Source organism: Pteropus vampyrus, unplaced genomic scaffold (assembly GCF_000151845.1).
Source record: "Pteropus vampyrus isolate Shadow unplaced genomic scaffold, Pvam_2.0 Scaffold411, whole genome shotgun sequence".
Lineage (NCBI taxonomy): Eukaryota > Metazoa > Chordata > Mammalia > Chiroptera > Pteropodidae > Pteropus > Pteropus vampyrus.
In genome coordinates, this window is record NW_011889192.1 from 185,246 (window position 1) to 198,687 (window position 13,442).

The following is a 13,442-nucleotide window of genomic DNA, read 5'->3' on the forward strand; positions in this document are numbered from 1 at the left end:
GCTCAGGCGGTGGAAGCTGTTTGAGGCCCAGTTGGGTGTGGGCAGGTCTTCAGAGCAGAAGTCCTGGAAGCTGTCTGCTTGCTCTTTATGGCTGCAGACAGGCACTGCTTTTAGAAACAGCTCCCTCTTGTCAACTGCTTACCAGGTTCAGGGGCCAGGGCATCCAATTATCTCCTCTTGGCCCCCCTCCCACCCCGCAAGGCATAGCTGGCTCTCTTGCACTTGTACTCAGTCTGCAAGTGAGATGGAGGGCTGGGCTTGAACCCCGTCTGTGTCTGTGGGGTCCCCAGTGCCGATGGGACTGGAGCCTCGCCCTAACAGATCCTGGAGAGTATAAAGATGACAAGGACTGAGGAAATGTTAAAGCAAAACATGGAGAAAGGTCACCAATCCAGAGGAGGGCTAGAGAGAAGCCCAGGAGACACAAGGAAGGGTTTGGGGTCTGGGATTGTGGGTTGCCTTTAATAAGAAAAATCTGAGTTAAAACTTAGATTTTTTAAAAAACTGGTATAAGAAGCCAGGATGTTGGTGTAGGGGAGGAGGGAGCCGAGGGCTTAAGGAAACTTCAATAAGCCTGCAAGCATTTGAAAGATGTAAACAGTGGGGAGGAAAAGAAAATATTTTGACGGTTTGAAATAGGGGGGAGGGGAAATGCAGGTTTAGGCCAGGCTTGTAGGGAGACAGAGGCCCAGACAGGTTTGGAGCTGGGACCCTGTGGGGCTTCACTCGGCCAGGGCCACCCTACCTCCCCAGGTCCCCTCCTTCATGGTTCCCCTGGGGCTGGGGAAAGCCATCTGTCTCCAGGAAGAAGTCCCTGGCTGATGGCCCTGCCAGCTGAGCCATGTCGGTGGGTGTGACCTGGGCAGGCCATTCTAAGGGCCGTTCCCTTTTCTCAGGGCTGGATTCCAAATTGCCAGGAAGGTGACAGCATTTTCATGGAGGGGGGCGGGGGACAGAAAGCAAAGAGTTTTGAAGAAGGAAGAAAACATATCCAGCTGCATTTGCCTGTCCCACGGGCCCGAAAGTCTGCCGTAGGATCTCCGGTTTACAGGCAGCCTCGTCTAAAGGGGCTTCCACACTGCAATTGCTTGAGGCTCTGGGCAGGTTCAAGAAGATGGTTTTACCCCCTGGGCCAGTCTCAGGCACCTCCAGCTTCCTGCAGCCACAGCCGCTGTGGGATGTGGCGATGACATTGGAAATCCTACAACCTTCAGGAGAAAGGCCTTTAGCTTTCCAATAGCTGACTTCCCAGGAAACTTCTCTCTGCTTTAGCCTTGGCTAGCCCGCCTCTGCTGATTGCCTTGGCTAGCCTGCCTCTGGGCAGCCTTGGCGTTCTGTAAAGACTGACCTCATATCAGATCTTCCTTCCCCAGCACCTACCTCTGCTTGGGCATCAGGATGGGAGTCCTCCTGGTTAACCTTGCTGGGCCTCGTGACCTTGGGCTCGCTGGCCTCGATGGGCCTTATTTCTTCCCCTGCCAGACAGTACTACGCCCCTCAGAGGAGTGTTGAGTGGTTAAATAATGAAATTATTTGAAGGGCTTGGCTGTTGAGATTTTCCCCAAATGTTTGTAAGGTGGCAACATTAGTATTCTCTTGGCCAAAAATTAATGCCTTTGCATATTTGGGTGGTCCAAAGCACCATGCTTTTAGACTAAAATCTCAATCTCCCCACCATTCGAGACTCAGCAATCTTTTCTGCCAAAGGCTCCAATATAAATTTAAGAGATACAAATCTCAGTTACAACAGTGGGCACTCTGCTCCCAGGGCCCCCACTGGCTTGAGAGGCACACAGTATAGACTCAGTTAATTACTGTCGTGCCTTCCCCATGCCCATGTGCAGCCGGGCGCCCGCTGGGAAGTCCCGGGTTACTTTTGATCTACGGGAACTGGCTTGGCTGCCTACTTCATTTTTCACCATCTGTCAGCACTTCACAGCCCTTGAGTTAAATGAGGTGATTTGCTAAGTGCCTGGCACTTAGTAAGCTCTCAATAAAACAATGCACGCAGGCGGCTGTTATTAATTCTTCACAGGACTTGTAAAGATGAAAAGGATTCGCATGGGAGACAATGCGTTGTGAACGGCAAAGCAGATCGGTTTTAGTTCTCAGGCACTTCGAATCTCGTGTGCACAGCACGGACACGCAGTCTCCGATGCTTTGAGCAAAGCAGGTAAAACAGATGGAAAGGATGCCGCTGGGGACCTGGGATGTTTCCCTGCCTCTCTCGTAAATGCAGGCCCTGAAGGAGGGGACTGTGGACGAACCCTCCTAGACGGTCTGAATTATAAATCCCAGCTCCACAGGAAGGGTGAGGACGGTCACTATATAGTCCTGCCAGGACTTACGTAGATGGCACCTGCCCAGTGCTTCCAGCGGGAACAAAGGAAAGCAGCCTTTGCTGAGTCCCCGGGAGTGAGGGCGGTGGCTGGCTCATGACCCCTTTCTTCTCTGCCCTTCTTGGCCTTTGAGATGCCCCGTCTTCATCTACACACTGTCTTTATTCCTGTGCCAAGCCGGCGGCTCCCGGCAGGACACCCAGTGAGCCTGCTCTAGCTGCAGCTCTGGCCCCTTCCTCTCCTGAGATCTGCCCACTGGGCCGGTGAGCTTCCGCTTCCAGGCAGAAAAAAGCGATCCAACCAAATTTTCCTGCCCATTGAAAGAAATTGCAATTCCTTTAACTCATTGCCCAGAGGCTCTTTCTGACATTCTGGTCCTTTTTCCTTAGGCCTGGAGAATGTTTTCTAAATCTTTTAGACTCCTCTCATTTAGGACCCCAGAAGAGAAATGCAAGGGTATCGTCCCCGACCCCTCCCACGCATGGCCTCCTGTCCACAGCCCCTTCGTGCCTCGGAGGCCGTGCCGGCTCTGGCTCGGGTGTGCGGGAGCCTGAGTGAGGACAGCCCCGGCCTCGTTTGCCCGTCTTCTCCAGTCTCCATCCGCGCCCCGGTTCCTCGCCTCCTCCCGGGCCCGCCTCTCTCTTTCCACCTGAGCTTTGCGGCTGTGCTCTTCCTGCCTTCACTTCTCCGCCCTTTGTCCTCTGCGTCCGACCCTAACGACCTCTGCCCCGAATGACCGTCATCGCGAATGCCCCGTCCTTCATCGCCTCAACCGTCCCGGCAGACTTTGCTGGAACGTGTGCCGAGTGCTGAGCGGAGCGGTGGGCGGACGACCTTGTGTTGAGTCTGAGTCTGGGCGTGGGGTCGGCTGTCATGGTCGCTGGGCTGGGCTCCCTGCTGACGTGGAGCTGCCCGGAGAGGCGTTTCCGGAGTGGTGTCCTTGGAACTCCTGGTGCTCAGGCACACCTCCCTTCACTGGAAATTCCCCGCCACCCGGGACGGTGGGATCAGATGAGTCTGTGTGCTGTTTCCCTCAGACACGTGACCCCATGGAAGGCTCTGGAAAGTCCCACACGGGAGAAGCCTGTTTGCTTTGACTCGGACTCCCTATAGGGAGACTGTCGCCCTGGCCAGGTGGGAGAGCTCCCCTTACCTCAGGTCTCCTTCTAGTCACTGTTTTTGCCAGAAAGTTCTTCCCTGTGTTGGCTACACAGAGCCCAGCGCTTGGCTGTCCTTTGGGGAGGTTCCCGGGACATTTAGATGCATCATCTGAAGACAGCTCTCTGCTTCCTGGGGCCAATAGTAATCCAGGTACCTCCCACGCTCATCCTCGCTCTGGGTCTTAAAGTCCATTCACCACCTGAGGTGTCCCCACTGACCAGGCCCGTGTCCCCTGACGTGTGGGGCGAGCTGCGGTAGAGCAGACTATCATGGGACGGGGAGGACAGCTGTCCCCCGCATCCGGGAGTCAGAACTTTCTGTTCATGTCACGGTTCCACCTGCCGTGGGTCTGGCAGCCCCTAGGCTCACCGGAGTGCCGCGGACCTCCGCCTTGGTCACGCGTGCCGCCCCTCTCCTTCCCTCAACACCAGGGCTGGGGAAGTCGGTTTGGGGGACTCGGTTTCAGGACCTCGCCATTTTTTTTTTTTTTTCCCAATTGTGGTAAGATGTATAGAACACAAACTTAACTATTACAAGCATTTTTAAGTGTGCAGTTCGGTGGCATCGTGTACATTCATATCATTGGGCGACCATCACCGCCGCCCGTCTCCATAACTCTTTTCCTCCTGTAAAACTGAAGCTGGGAATGAAGACAATTAAATAATAAGTCCCCCCCACCCCACCCCCACCGTTCCACTTTCTGCTCCTGTGGATTTGACTGTTCTAGGTCCCTCACATAAGTAGAATTGTACAGTATCTACTCACGTTGTCACATGTATCAGAGCTTCCTTCCTTTTTCGGGCTGAATAGTACCCATTTATTTGTTTACCCATTTATTTGTCAGTGGACATTTGTGGGGTGTGCGCCTTTGGCTATTGTGAATAATGCTGCTGTGAACATGGTGCACCAATATCAGTTCGAGCCCCTATTTTCAATTATTCAAAGTATTATTTTACCTGTCTTTTCCCTGAGGATCCTCAGAGTCGCCAGCAGACATCCAGGGGGTCTCGTCTGCAGCCTTTAGCACCTGGCAGTGGGATTCTTCCAGGCACGGAGGCAGCGCCCAGTGCTGCTTGAGTTAGAAAGTGCCATGCAGAGGGTGGTGGTGTCAGTCGAGCACCAGGGGAGGATGGACAGCGGGTGCTGTTGGAGGTCAGAGGAGGAAGGGGGCAGCTCCCCGAGTCCTGGGGTACAGAAAAGCCACCAAAGAGTGAGGGGTGGGTGGGCGGTTCATTCTGGGTAGGAGGGATGGCATGAGTCAGCCACTGTGGTTGGAACAGCGTGCATCGGGGAGTGTGGCCTCATCTGCAGCCCAACCATGTGGGCCTCAAAATACCACCGGCCCACAGACTTAGATTTCTGGTTGCCTACGGGCTGCATTTCTTGGTGGGTGGCGGTGTGGTCCCCAGCAACAGTGGATTTTTGTTGTTAGGTCAGGAGGAAGCGGGGTGGAGGGTGGTATTATAGATAATGGGAAAAAAAAATGGATTTGTTTGCTTACTTAATTTTTTAAAGTTGTAAAAGACACATAAAACTTACCATCTTAACTATTACGTGTACGTTCACACTCTGGTGTGACCGTCACCACCATCCGCCTCCAGAACCTTTTCTCATCCCAAACTGAAACTCTAGCCCGTTAAATAGCAACCTCCCAACCCCCTGTTACCCCGCGGTCCCTGGTACCCCATGCTACTTTCTGTCCGAATTCTAGATGCTTCCTATCAGCGGACTTATGCAGTATTTGTCCTTTCGTGTCTGGCTTATCAACCCTAGTATAATGTTGTCAAGGTTCACCCATGTTAGCATGTATTGAAACTTCGTTCTTTTCTATTGCGAGTAATAGTCTATTCTATAAACATGCCACATCCCGTCGTATGTATATACCGCATTTTGTTTATTCCTTCATCCATCAATGGACCCTTGGGTTGTTTCCAGTTCTCAGTCGTTATGGACAGATTTGTTTTTTAAAGCAAGATGTTCATGCCTGAGCAGCAAGGGGTCTCTGGGTAGCAGAAAATAAGATGCACTTGAGGGAGGGAGACCAGGGAGTCCGAGAAAACCCGGGAACAGCCCAAATGTGTAGAGAAGGGAGGTGGACCGGTCAGGATGGAAGAAGGCTGTAGACGATCTGACTGGGCTGACCCAGGCATTCGGGAGGAGAGGCCAGGGCTGGGATCCCCCCGCATGGCAAGGCTGGCTCTGTTTCCCAGCAGGATGATAGGGTGCCTGGAGGGCCAGCCAGCAGAGGTGCTGGTTCTGGGGTTGAAACGCAGCCAAGAGAGCAGGGCTGGGACCCCTCTAGGCTGTCACTCACACACACGTGACCGTTCGGGCCTGGAGACTAGATGAATGAGTCAGAAGACAAAGCATAAAACCCGAGCGCCAGGGCCAGGCCTGGTTCACAGCCTCGTGCGAGGGCGGGAAGCAGAGACGTGAGGCCGGAGGATGAGGGGGAGTCGGTGGACACGAGGGTGGAGAGACCCAAGGCGGGGCTCCCGGAATCGCTGCCACGCTCCATGCGAATGGAGTCGGTGCTCGTGGCGCGTTTCTACAGCTCCTTTGTGGTCTAGCATCAGGAGGCTCAGTCGATAATTATTGACCAAAACTGGGAGAAATAAAAGTAAATGGGCATGTCTTTTCATCCTCAAGAAACTATGACTTAGTTAAGGAGGCACAGCATGAAAACAGACACGCAGTGCAAGGTCAACCTGCAGTCGGACTGTGCCGAGCCCACGGGCGTTTTGAGGAGAGGAAGGTCCCCTCCGGTGAGGAGGGTCCCCTCCAGTGTGGTGATCCAAGGTATTTGAGAAGTTTTTCAATCAATCAGGCCAAAATAATCACACAGAGAGATTACTGAGAGAATAACATGTGTCCTTCCGTCCTGGCCATGGTCATCCGTGATCGGTGCCCTGCCTTTGACTCCGCAGGTATGACGCCGGACGGGACGGCTTCATCGACCTTATGGAGCTGAAGCTGATGATGGAGAAGCTGGGGGCCCCGCAGACCCACCTGGGCCTGAAGAGCATGATCAAGGAGGTGGACGAGGACTTCGATGGCAAGCTCAGCTTCCGCGAGGTACCTGCGACCTGCCACCCGGGCCTGGAGGGGGCGTGGCCCTGAGGGGACCTCGAATTCATAGTGCCCTGGAGGACGCATGGCTTGACGCCTCTCTGAAGGGCTGTTTAGATATGTAACCTACAGTTCTGCTTTTAAATATAATTCAAGAAGCTAGTGAACCTCATTGCTGGCTGGAAAAAATGCTCAGAACGATTGAACGTCAGCATGGGTAGAATAGCCTTGTTTGGGTAAAATGGCATCCATATTGCCAGCTCTGGAGGGTGCTCATCTAAATATTCACAGTGCATATTCGTGGGTGCAAAGTTGTGGTGGCTTTGTAATTTTATACTTTTTAATACATTAAAACTTTTAGTATTTATAATGAGCGTTTTAAAATAGTAAGAAAAACAGCTAAACAAAGGGTCTTACTTTGTGCCCAGGGTCACCCCCACTCCCAAATAGTCAAAGAATGGGCTTTTTGGCCTTTGACCCCCTAAAACAGCAGGCAAAATTTTGTATGTACATATATCTTGTTGGAAGAGTCCATGTAGATTCGCTGGCTGATCCCCTGTCGGGGACAGCCTTGGTGATCGGGCCGTTCCTATTTGGGGGGCGAAAGCTATTGGGTTTCTTCCACGCTAAGGACCTATTCCCCCAAGGAGAGAATGCCACGGCTTGTGCGTGTGAGTTGTATCACAGGCCTGTGGGTGTGTCGGTGTGGCCCGGCATTAGAATGTTTGGTGGCAACATGTGGGCTGAAGGCCGGCAGCTTTAGCCTGGCTGCTGCAGTCTGTTCTCAGCAGTGTCTCAGCTGAGCTGGGACTAGAGAGGGCTGTCTTCGCTTCCTGGTGTTGACCCTTGGTTATTCCAGAAACAGCGCCGGCGTCCTGGTTTCTGGTGGCGAGACTTTGGCCGAGTTCCGGTCTCCTGTCCAGGCTAGATAGGGCCTGGGATGCTCTCCCTGGAGCCTCTGTCACTGACTGGCGGCTATGAGTCCCCTCTCAGCTGCGATGACGCTGGTCTTGTCCCTCACTGCCCACGTATCATCTCCAGTCCTAATCTGGCAGATGCAAAGATGGAGGGACACGGGAAACCTGTGCTGGGCGTGACCCTCAGGGTCATCTAGCTCAGCCTTTTTACTTCAGAGCTAGGAGCTGGAGTGCCGGCGAGGTCAGCGTTTCCCTGACGTCAGGCCCGAGCTCAGGGCTGGGCCTGGATCGCGGCCGCCTCGCTCGCCTTCCCCGCTGCCCTTCTGGCTCCTTCATATTTGGTTCCTTCGTGTCATCGTGCGTCGTGCCGGGCACTGGCTCTTTCTAACCCAGGTGACCCCGGGGTGTAGAGGGTAGAGCTTTTGCCTTGGTGAAGCTTCGGAGGCCGTGCTGGGGAAAGAGCTTCTGTGACAAAGTGGTGATCTCTAGGGAACAGAAGTCGAGAGCGTGTCAGGAGGTCTGTGCGGCTCAGTCATCAACTGAGCCGAGACACAGTCCCTCGCCCGCGTTTCCCCGGGGCTCCGCACAGAGCCGCGTAGCTTCAGTGGCATGTTCCACCTTCTGAGCCTCAGTTTTTCTGTCTGAAAATGAGGGTGTGAATAGCTTTCCCTCAGGACTGCTGCGAGAACTAAGTACTCTTTCTCCACCCGTATCAGTTAGGACTCTTGGTCGTAAGGGACAGAGAATGCCACCCAACGTAAATGAGAAAGAAATAGCTATTGGCCCATGTACCTGCGACATGAAGAAGTAGAAGTGTGCTTCGGACACAAATCATCCATATCTCGACGGTGCTTTCTTCTGTGTCCACCTCACCTTCTCCTTCTACAAAGGGTGTTGTCCCCAGGGCCTGCACGATGGCTGACAGCAGCACCGCATTATAGTGCCTCGGTTTATCGACCCTCATGGATAGAGAGCTTCTTTATCTCAGAGTTTGTACCAGTCCCAGAGGAAGGCCTCTGACCGGCCCTACTGGGGACATACACCCTCCTCCTGGGCCCGTCGTTGAGGTCAGGGTACCATGACTGTACGCCCAGGTCACGCGCCCCAGGATGCTGCGGCGCGTGGCGGGGCCGTCACCACGTGGGACGGGGCTGCCAGCTACATGATGGTCTTCATTTTCACTGTCCTTCCTCACAACCGGACGCGTCGTAGGTGCTTAGTGAACGTCCTGTCCGTTTCTTTCTGTTTAGATCAACTCTGCCGAGTAAGTCGCACCCAAACGAAGGTCCTTGATTCGGAAGGTGTGTCTCCATGAAGAACTCTTTCGATGCTTTTCTCCGATGTACAAGGAGATCGGTCTTTCTCTCAAACTATTTCTTTTCCAGTTATGAAAGTCCTACACACACACTGGGGGCATTTTAGAAAATGACATACGGGGAACCATGAGAAACGATGCGGCACAGTGTTTCCTGACAAGGGAACAAATGTTGACAATGTGAAAAGTCCAGGGACGAAAGCAGATCACCGAGCTGTGTGTAAAGTATGGTGGAATTTATGGTTCGTGCCTGTGTCACGTGAGGGCACAGACACGAGGAAGAAGCCATGCGGATGCACCGAAGCTGGCAGCTCTATCTCCATAGCTCCAATGGTCTAGAACCAGATTCCAGGCACCCCTACCCCGCACCGCGTTCTCCTTTGCAGGCAGACAGCGCAGGCTTTATAGCTGCCTCTCTTTTTCTGGTTCCCCTCACGAACTCTATTCCATCTGTCTCCAAGCAGAATTCCTCCAAGGCCTGGTGCACAGTGCTTCTGTACAAAGGTTACTGGACACCTGTCAGTACTGGAAACTTGGGACCCGATCTCTCTTCCCACCGAACTCTTGTTAAGGTGCATCCTCCGGTAGCCCTGGCTACGCTGGGTTGTCCACCTACCTGGTCACTGTTGGTTGGACCTCGGGTGGACCCCTGGCCAAATTCAACTGGCTCTGCAAATGGCTGTCCCTAGAAGTGTGGGGTGGCTGTTTTCCTGGGAGAAAGGCTTGGTGCAGAGAGGCCACCTGTTTCGTGTTCGCCTGAGGGAGCACTGCGTGTGTGCGTGCGTGCGTGCGTGCGTGTGTATTGGTGGGGGGCTTCTGTAACTCCATGCTTTAAGGATGGGTAGGGTACTGAGGAACAGGTGCTTCGCTCTCTCCCACGGCTCACGTTTGCAGCACCGAGGTCCTTGCTGCTCCGTCTCTTCCATCGAGAGCCAGACTCAAGAGTCTGAGAAGGAACGCTGCCTCCAATCCTGAGAGCATCGACTCCACCATTTCCAGTCCTCTTCTAGGCCACTGTATTTTGCCCTTGGGTTTTTGAGACATCCTTTTATGTAATGACTACCTCCGTTTTGCTTAAGCCACCTTCGCGTCTGTTACTTGCAAACTGAGAGCTCTGACACATACAGGCGAAGGGTTTGCATCTCCGGCTAGAGCCATGAAATTTAAAATTTCCGAAACTTATCAGAAGCATTTGATGGCTTATATCTGAGATCGCTTTTAGCTTTCGCTAGTTCTGTCTGTTTCTTTGTTTTCTGCTTCTCCTTCCCTCCCCCGCTCTTTGCTCATAGCCACAGCTAGGACACTTTCCAACTCTCCACAACATACCAGCCTTTGTGGACTATAAATAGGAAGACAAACGAGGCCGGGCAGTGGGAGAAATTGTCATTCAGGGCTGGCGATTGTAATAAAATTAAATGAGAATGTCTGGCATGCTTTATGGAAGGCTGAACATTTTCAGGTTGAGCTGGATTTTTTTCTTCTTCTTTAATTGGCTGGGGTGAGGGCAACCCCTAAGTTAGGACAGGGTTCCCTCTTGGTCATCTGCTGAGTCGCAGAGTGAGAGGGAGTGTACACAGCCTAGGTCTGCTCTGGGGGGTGGGGGGAAATGGTAGGGACACTTTAAGCCATTCTTTAAACACAGAGGAATAGTTGTCATCTCCCCTGTAGATGTGAGAGATCCCCTTCCATCCCCCCAGGTCACTTGGATGGTTGCTAGTTTGGAGATGGTGCCCCATCTTTCCTGGGAGAAAGGCTTGGTGCAGAGAGGCCACCTGTTTCGTGTTTGCCTTAGGGAGCATTGCGTGTGTGTGTGCGTGTGTGCGTGTGTGTGTATTGGTGGGGGGCTTCTGTAACTCCATGCTTTAAGGATGGGTAGGGTACTGAGGAACAGGTGCTTCACTCCTTCCACGGCTCACGTTTGCAGCACTGAGGTCCTTGCTGCTCCGTCTCTTCCATCGAGAGCCTGACCACAATCATCCCCACATCTTCCTTGCCCACCCTTCTGCTCTTGGAGGCCTCCCCTCCGTCAGCAGGCTTGTTTTCCAAGACTTCTGGGGAGCCAGTGTTTCTGGCTCTGATGGTTTGCAGCAAGCTGAGTCTCTGGTGGCCTCTAGTGAGAGAGTTTGAAGCTGCAGGGGATGACAGTGGCTGCCGAGCCAAGCTGTGGCCTCCACGAAGCTGCCTGTTCTCCAGCATCTTGCTTCACCCCTTGCTTTGCATTCGGCAGTGCCCACAGTGGAGTCAGGACCCCTGAAGCAAGAATGACAAAGAAAGGTTTATTAGCAAGGTATTTTAGAGTGGTGGTAATGGGGGCTGAGACTCTCACTTAATGAGACACATTTCTCTCTAGGGATTATGAGTCTTGGCAGTTAAAAGACACCCATGGTGGAATTTGAAGAGCCTGGCGAAGGTGTTTTAGCTCTCACTCTACTTTAGGTCATGTTCTTTCCTCTTGGGGAAGCCATTCTTTAGAGGAGATGGTCATGAAAAAGCCCCGAAAACTTGAAATTTCTCTGTAAGCATGTGCTTTTAGGCAACGTCTGAAAATCTGGAGAAGCCTCCTTCTCTGATGACTGGAAATGCATAATTCATATTCTTTCCAAATGGAAAAATAAATTAGAGAGGTTAGATAGCAGTTGTTTGACAAGCAAATTCACGAAAATTCTTGAAAGAAGAGAAGTAACAAGCCATGAAGCTGACTTGGGGAGGAGAGGAGCTTGCCTTTTCAGCTTGGCTTATTTATTTTAAGGTGTATTCTGTGGAGGCCTTAGTATACATTGGATTTAAAGATTAACTCATTCAGGTCACATTCTGAATCTAGAGGAAGAGGATGGATTATTGAACAAATGGTGTGGGGATTACTAGCTAACCACTGGGAGGAAAATAAAGTTAATGATCAACATCACACAATAGATCAGAATAAGTTTCTGAGATTAAATATTTACATGTTAAAAAAAAAGAAGTTATGAAAGCAAAACAGAGGTGATTGTTTCTCTAACCTTGGTGGCCAAGAAGGTTTTTCTGAGCATAACACTGGTGAGAAAAAAGGAAAAGATTGATGGAGTTTCTGTGAAATATTTGAAGGTCATTAAGAACCATAGACAAAAGACAAGTGACAGAGCGTAAGCATTTGAAACATATCTGTAAAAATTTCTTAGACAACACTAAGAAAGGTAAACAATCTAATGCAAAAGGGGGCATAAATGGAAAATATGAATGATTAAAAACATCGGAAATATTAAAGAATTTAGTTTTAAAAATAGTACATTACAGGCCTGTTGGACTTTTTCTTTCATGGCTGTAAACTAGGACATTGCCTTTTTTTTTTTTTTTTGCTTATGTAGCTAACGTTTCTGAAACTACTGAGTAAATTTGGGGGAGCTGGAAATAGAGTCCTAGCAGCAGACCTGATGGCTGGAAGGGAGAAGGCATTTTATTGTGGGTGAATGTTTTCAAAGTGCCCTCTAAAAAGTTTGGATCAATTTACACTCTCATCGACTAGATACAAAGATGCCCCTTGTCTCACATCCTTGTGAAAAAATGGGCACGTTTTCCATTTTGGCAGCGCGATAAGGGACAACATCGTGGTCACACGCACACACGGCCACCCATTTTTTACGGGCTCGGCCATGACACCGGCGCGGGCCCAAGGGGCTTGTTGTAAACCTGTCAGCGATGTTGCCTCTGACTTGCGTCCACCTTTCCCGTCAGTTCCTGCTCATCTTCCACAAGGCGGCAGCCGGGGAGCTGCAGGAGGAGAGTGGGCTGATGGCGCTGGCCAAGCTGTCTGAGATCGACGTGGCCCTGGAGGGCGTCAGAGGTGCCAAGGACTTCTTCGAAGCCAAGGTAGGTGGCTCCTTCCTGTGCCGGACAGTTGCCCCCTCCCTCCGTCCTGTCCCCCGGGAGCTCCCGGTCAGTGGCCATCTCATCAACTCCCTCAGGACAAGTGGCAGATAGATCGCGTGTGGTTGCTGGGTGATGACCGCGTGTCTGCGTGCAATCTGAAACTTAGAACGGGATGACAACCAAATGCCCAATGCACTGCATCCTGGTTTCGGGTTCAAACGGGTTTGCTGGTGCAGTACCCCCAGATTGCCTCTTCGTCCAGACTTTCCTAAAGAATTCCTCCCTCCCCCAAACCACGGTTACTTGAATAGCTACCTCCATGTTTGCATCTTACACACCTGTGTGTACACAAGTGAACAACGGGGCCAGAGGAGGCAGCTTTGGTGGCTTGCCCCAAATCAGTATGTTCTCCATGACGATGACAATGACGATGGCATTGGGAAGGACTCCCCAGCACATGGTCTTGGAGCTTGGAGCCCTTCTGCGTCCTTGCATTCATTCGCGTGTTCATTCAGCCACACAACGCTTCTCGGGAGCGCACCCCTTGCTGGCGCTGTCATTTTCTCTCTGTAGAGCACGCCTGCAGGGAGAGAGGTTGGGAGAGCCGTCCGAACCCCGTGTCGCCCACAGCAGTGGGGTCCGGTGGCTAAGGCTCCCTGGGTCCAGAATCTGCCTCCTCCTGTCACCCGTCCGTGCCTCAGTTTCCTCACCTGTACAGTGGGGGCGGTCGGGGGGTTGCTGTGGGGACCCCGCGAGTTTTCGTGTATGTGAAATGGCAAGTGTGTACCGGCCCAG

The 13,442-nt window shown here is 52.1% G+C and overlaps 1 protein-coding gene across 1 annotated transcript in view; it reads left to right on the plus strand.

Annotated features, from left to right (window-relative positions):
* Window positions 1-6,427: 6,427 nt before the first annotated feature.
* The window catches only part of EFHD1 (EF-hand domain family member D1), a 16,466-nt gene continuing 9,451 nt past the window's right edge, over window positions 6,428-13,442 (plus strand). Inside the window, exons 1-2 of the mRNA XM_011380868.2 lie at window positions 6,428-6,575; window positions 12,513-12,647. Coding sequence (XP_011379170.1) covers window positions 6,462-6,575; window positions 12,513-12,647 — 249 coding nt within the window. The 5' untranslated portion in view covers window positions 6,428-6,461. The remainder of the gene's footprint in view (window positions 6,576-12,512; window positions 12,648-13,442) is intronic.